Source organism: Eschscholzia californica, unplaced genomic scaffold (genome assembly GCF_041429995.1).
Source record: "Eschscholzia californica isolate CP2 unplaced genomic scaffold, dmEscCali1.0.p SCAF_1, whole genome shotgun sequence".
NCBI classification, from domain to species: Eukaryota; Viridiplantae; Streptophyta; class Magnoliopsida; order Ranunculales; family Papaveraceae; genus Eschscholzia; species Eschscholzia californica.
In genome coordinates, this window is record NW_028238198.1 from 12,530,575 (window position 1) to 12,536,521 (window position 5,947).

Below are 5,947 nucleotides of genomic sequence, written 5' to 3' on the forward strand. Positions count from 1 at the left end.
ATTTATTTTTATTTTTTATTTTTATTTATTTATTTATTTATTTTTCTTTTTAATAGTAATTATGATGTTTTACGGACCCAAAAATTCAGAACATTCGATTTTCACATAAGAAGGAGATAAAGATGGAGGTGTGTATACAGATAGAGAGATAAAGATGGAGGTGTGTATACATAGAGAGAGAGAGGGAGAGAGAAAATGGAGATGTGTATACAAGGAGAGAGAGATGATTTTTCTCGTGTTTGAACGACTTAAAATTAAAATGGACCCTTCAAAGATCTAACAAAAAAGATCCAGACTTTTTAAAAACTTCAAAACTTTTAAAAAAATGTCATAGTACTTAATAGTTTAGTACATAAAAGTTATGGTCCCTTCAAAGTTTTAATAGAAATTTCTAAGATCTTTGAAGATCCGGACTTTGAAGATCTAGTAAAAAGACCTTAACGAATAACAGGCCCTAAACCTATTTTCTCCTCTATAAATAACCCAAACTTTCCACAGAATAAACATCTATAACCAGCAAAGAAACTGTGAGGGAGAGAGAGAGGTAAGCAAGAGCTAGAAGATGTCAATAATGGGGATGGGGGAGATCTTCACAGAAGTAGGAACAAGATTGGCAACCTATATGGTTTATTACACTATGTTGGAAAAATTCGTCCCTAAACCGCTTCGAGATAAAATTGAATTTTACATTCGCAAAATTTTGGGTTATAGGCATCGTGATATTAAAATAACCATCAATGAGTTTACAGAGGGTTTTGCAGGAAAAAGAAACCAAGCTTATGTAACAATTGAAGCCTACCTTAGTACTAAATCTCCGAAAGATGCTAAAAGATTTAGAGCTCAAGTAGGGGAGAACAAGAAACTTGTTCTTACAATGGATGACTATGAAAAAATTCATGATGAATTTCAAGGTGTTAAATTGCTCTGGACTGTGTGCAGAACTAGTCGCGAAGCCAAATTACGATCTTCTTCTTCTACTTCTTCGACTGTGTCGGACCAGAAACGATATTTAGTTCTGGACTTTCATGAGAAATATCGCGATAAAATCATAGAGTCATATTTGAATGAGGTTATGGAAAAAGGTAAGGAACTTTTATCGAGAAATCGTCAAAGAAAGTTGTTTTGTAATGGTAACAATTCAGAATATTCTTTTTCGAGGAAGATGTTATGGAATCATATAGTTTTAGAACATCCTGCTACATTTGATAATCTAGCAATGAATCCAATCAAGAAGAAGCAAATTCTCGACGATCTTGTTGCTTTTAGTAAAGGAAAAGATTATTATACTAAAGTTGGTAAGGCCTGGAAACGTGGGTATCTATTATATGGTCCTCCTGGAACAGGGAAATCTACTATGGTTGCTTCCGTTGCTAATTTCTTGAACTATGATATATATGATCTTGAATTAGCTTCAGTGAAAGATAATAATGAACTTCGAAAACTTTTACTTGAAACATCGAATAAGTCGGTTATAGTTATTGAAGATCTTCGACAGGAGTGACACTATCTGGGCTTTTGAATTTCATCGATGGGTTATGGTCGAGTTGTGGTAGTGAACGAATTATTGTTTTTACTACTAATCATATAGAAAGACTTGATCCTGCTCTTATTCGAAGAGGTAGAATGGATATGCATATTGAATTGTCATATTGTTGTTTCGAAGGGTTCAAGGTATTGGCAAAGAACTATTTGAATATTGATTCTCATATTTTGTTCGACGTCATTAAGTGTTTGATTAGTGAGACCGAAATAACTCCTGCCGATGTTGCTGAGATTTTGATGCCTAAAAACATTGATGAAGATCAGACTGAAACTTGTTTGAAGACTTTAATCGAAGTTCTTGAGAAAAAGAAAGAAGAACAAGCAATACTCAAGGCTGAGAAGGAAAAGAAACAAAACGAAGATGGTGAAGCAGCAGAGGAGAGCGGCGGTTCAACTGACAAGGAAGAAACAGGGGAGGAAGATGGAGTCGACAACGAGGATAGTAGCGAGGATTCAAGCGACTCAGATTAGAGTTCAAAAGAGTCACAAAACTATATTCGAGGAAGGTTTTTTTTTCATAACTTAGAGTATAACCCTATAATCATAGATTATATATTTCCCTAAACGCAATAAATTTTGTTTGGGTTGGTCAATTGAAATAAATAACTTTAGCTTTGCATAACTTCAAAGTACACTTAGTACACTATCCTTTGTTTTTCTTAAAAATGCAAGAACTTAGCATACTGGGATATATATATTCGTTCATAATCTACACAAAATTGTATGGAATTGCAAACGTTAATAAAACTCAATAAATCAAAATAACGGATTTTTGAGTTACAAATACGTAAAATGACAAACATAATCACTAATGAAATAGTATACTATTCTGGCTCGGTCATATTATATACGGTATGATCCGCGACTATTAACTATAACTCATATGGACCTATCTCAAGATTCTCAACTTTCTTTACCACGATAGTTGCTTTTGTTTATGTAGAAAGTGTTATTTGACTCCAATTTCTATTAATTTAGCTTCTTACATTTTCACTAACACTCATCTTCCACCAACTCTAGAATGAGTTTACTTTGGTGTTTGTTTCATCATAATGAATAGAAACATTTTCCTAAACCTAATTTCCAAATCCATAACACTTCAACAACTAAATCAAACACATGCTCAAATCATTCTTAACAATCTTCATAACGACCTCATAACTATTACTAAACTAACTCAAAAACTTTCTGATTTAGGTTCTATTAAACAAGCAAGTCTCATTTTTTCATCTTTCCCTAAACCTGATCTTTTCCTTTTCAATGTTTTAATTCGTAGTTTCTCTCACAATAACTCACATTCTTCTTCTTTCTCTCTCTACTCTCACCTTCGCCAAAAAACCACTCTTAAACCAGATAACTTTACCTATGCATTTGTAATATCTTCTTCTTCTTCTTCATGTCTACGCTCTCCTAAAATTGGTTACCTTCTTCATTCTCACTCTATCATTGATGGGTTTCAATCAGATCCCTTTGTGAGTTCTGCTGTTGTTGATTTTTATCTCAAATTTTCACAAGTTCATAATGCACGAAAAGCGTTTGATAAAATTACAAACCCAGATACTGTTTCTTGGAATACTATGATATCTGGGTTGGTTAGGAATAGTTGTTTTATCGAATCGATTCGAGTTTTTGAAGATATGGTTTTGAGTGGAATTCGATTTGATTCGACTACTCTGGCTGCTGTTCTTCCAGCAGCAGCTGAACTACTAGAATTCAATATTGGGATGAAAATACATTGTTTAGCAATAAAGATAGGATTTTTATTTCATTCTTATGTTCTTACTGGTTTGATATCTTTATACTCAAAATGTGGTGATATTTCGACTGCTAAATTATTATTTGAGCAGATTGATAAACCAGATTTGATCTCTTTGAATGCTATGATCTCTGGGTATACTTGTAATGGTGAGACTCAACAGGCAGTGAAGCTTTTCACAGATTTGATAGGTTCTAGATTTGAAGTTAATTCAAGTACAATTGTTGGTCTGGTTCCTGTGTTTTCTCCATTTGGGTATCTAAATCTTTCTAAATCTATTCATGGGTTCTCCATTAAATCTGGGATTGATTTGAATTCTTCAGTTTCTACTGCTTTGACAACTGTTTATAGTAGATTGAATGAGATTGAATATGCGAGGAAACTTTTCGACGAAGCTCCGGACAAAACCTTGGCATCTTGGAATTCCATGATCTCTGGTTATACTCAGAATGGACTGACTGAATCAGCTATATCTCTTTTCAAAGAAATGCAGACATTGGATATTCGACCTAATCCTATCACGGTTACAAGTATTCTTTCTGCTTGTGCTCAACTTGGAGCGCTTACGCTTGGAAAATGGATTCATGAGTTAATAATCAAAGAGGATTTCCTATCTAATATTTACGTCTCGACAGCTCTTATAGACATGTATGCCAAATGTGGGAGCATCAATGAGGCAAAAAGTTTGTTCGACAATATGCAGGAAAAGAATGTAGTGTCTTGGAATGCCATGATATCTGGCTACGGCTTACATGGGTTTGGCCAAGAAGCAGTAAATCTTTTCGATGAGATGATAAGTTGTGGGGTTTCTCCTACTGGAGTGACATTTCTTTCGGTTCTATATTCTTGTAGTCATGCTGGATTGGTCAAGGAAGGAGAAAAGATTTTCAGCGCAATGAAAACAGAATATGGGGTTGAGCCAGGACAAGAGCATTATGCTTGTATGGTAGATCTTCATGGAAGAGCTGGAAAGTTAGAAAATGCTTTTAAGTTTATAGAAGAAATGCCTGTTAAACCAGGTTCTGGTGTGTGGGGTGCATTACTAGGAGCTTGTATGATTCATAAAAATAAAACCCTAGCTAAAATAGCTTCTGATAAACTATTTGAATTGGATTCAGAAAATGTTGGATATTTTGTTCTTCTTTCCAATATATACTCAACTTATCAGAGCTACCCAGAAGCTGAAAAAGTTCGAGAAACGGCTAAAAGGAAAAGATTGGCCAAGACACCAGGGTGTACTTTAATCGAAATAGGTGGAAATGTTCATGTTTTTATGTGTGGAGATAGATCCCATCCTCAATCAACAAGGATTTATGAGAAGTTGGAGAAGTTAACAACAAAGATTAAGGAGGCTGGATTTAAAACAGAGATAGATATGGCATTACATGATGTTGAAGAAGAAGAAAAGGAAAATATGGTGAATGTTCATAGTGAGAAGTTAGCTATTGCTTTTGGATTGTTAAATTCTGAACCAGGAACAGAGATTAGAATCATTAAGAATCTTAGGGTTTGTTTAGATTGTCATAATGCAACAAAATTCATATCTAAGATAACAGAAAGAGTGATTGTAGTTAGGGATGCAAATAGGTTTCATCATTTTAAAGATGGTGTTTGTTCATGTGGGGATTATTGGTAACCCTAATTGTATTAAACAAAATTGATTCTCTCAATAAAATTTCATTAATTTCTAGAGAAATCTAATGACTATAAAGTAATTGATCTTACTTAGTAAGCTATCCCTTTTTGTAATCTTAATTTAAACTGGTACCATGCAAAAAAGAGAAAAATGAAATTAGGCCCAAAATCAAATTTGGTGTATGTTATTATTAAGATATATTTGGTGAAGGACTCAACAATTGAGTCTTAATAGCTCAATAAGCCTAATACTAACACAAAATCTAAAATTTATAAATTTTGGAAATTCACAGACAAATCATTTTTGTATGGTTCCGTACTTTGGAATTTGCCAAACAAATTATTTTCATTTTGCATTATCTTCCTGCATCACACAAAATGTAAATAAACCTTATGCATTTTACTGTTTAGTTTCATGCAACTTAATTTGTGTTGCGTAGGAAACCGTCTTCGAAGACATAATCTACCATGAGTCGATTTTCTGATTACTGGTAGGTTATTCTTAAAGAGATAGAGAACCCCAATGAGATCCCCAGTTTCATCCTTCAACTCCAGCTAACGCGTCACTGTGCGAATTTCATTTTTCGCGAGTTGGGTAGTTCGGAGAATTGAGTGTCACCCTGGTCCGAAGCAGGTGGTTGTCTTGGTTCGGGTATATCAACTGCATCCGCAGCCAGTGAGCCCTAAGCCACCGAGGAATATGAAGATTAGATCAAGACGTCAATCAACTCGTTCTTACACATCTACACTCATACAACAATTAACAAGTTAGTGATACATTTGTGTATTTGTCTGATGAAAAATGAGTAAAAAAAAAACTTATGACCTATTTCATTTAATTAAGTTTGGACTTTAGACCTATCATATATTTTTATTTTGAGCTCGTCATAGAACGACCCTATAATTAACTTTAAATATAATTTGCTAAACAAAAGGTGAATGAAATTATTCGGTGTTTGTAGGGAGAGGATTTAAAAAAACATATCATCATAGACATGTCACTCTTCAATTCAA

At 33.9% G+C, this 5,947-nt stretch overlaps 1 protein-coding gene and 1 pseudogene across 1 annotated transcript; both read left to right on the forward strand.

Moving 5' to 3' along the window:
• Window positions 1–574: 574 nt before the first annotated feature.
• Window positions 575–2,013, forward strand: LOC147564207 (AAA-ATPase At3g28540 pseudogene; annotated as a pseudogene).
• On the forward strand, window positions 1,283–4,994 carry MEF29 (Pentatricopeptide repeat (PPR) superfamily protein). The gene has a single exon (XM_086644400.1). It carries the CDS (start codon window positions 2,595–2,597, stop codon window positions 4,932–4,934), a length of 2,340 nt encoding a protein of 779 aa, XP_086500526.1. The 5' UTR covers window positions 1,283–2,594; the 3' UTR covers window positions 4,935–4,994.
• The last annotated feature ends 953 nt before the right edge of the window (window positions 4,995–5,947 follow it).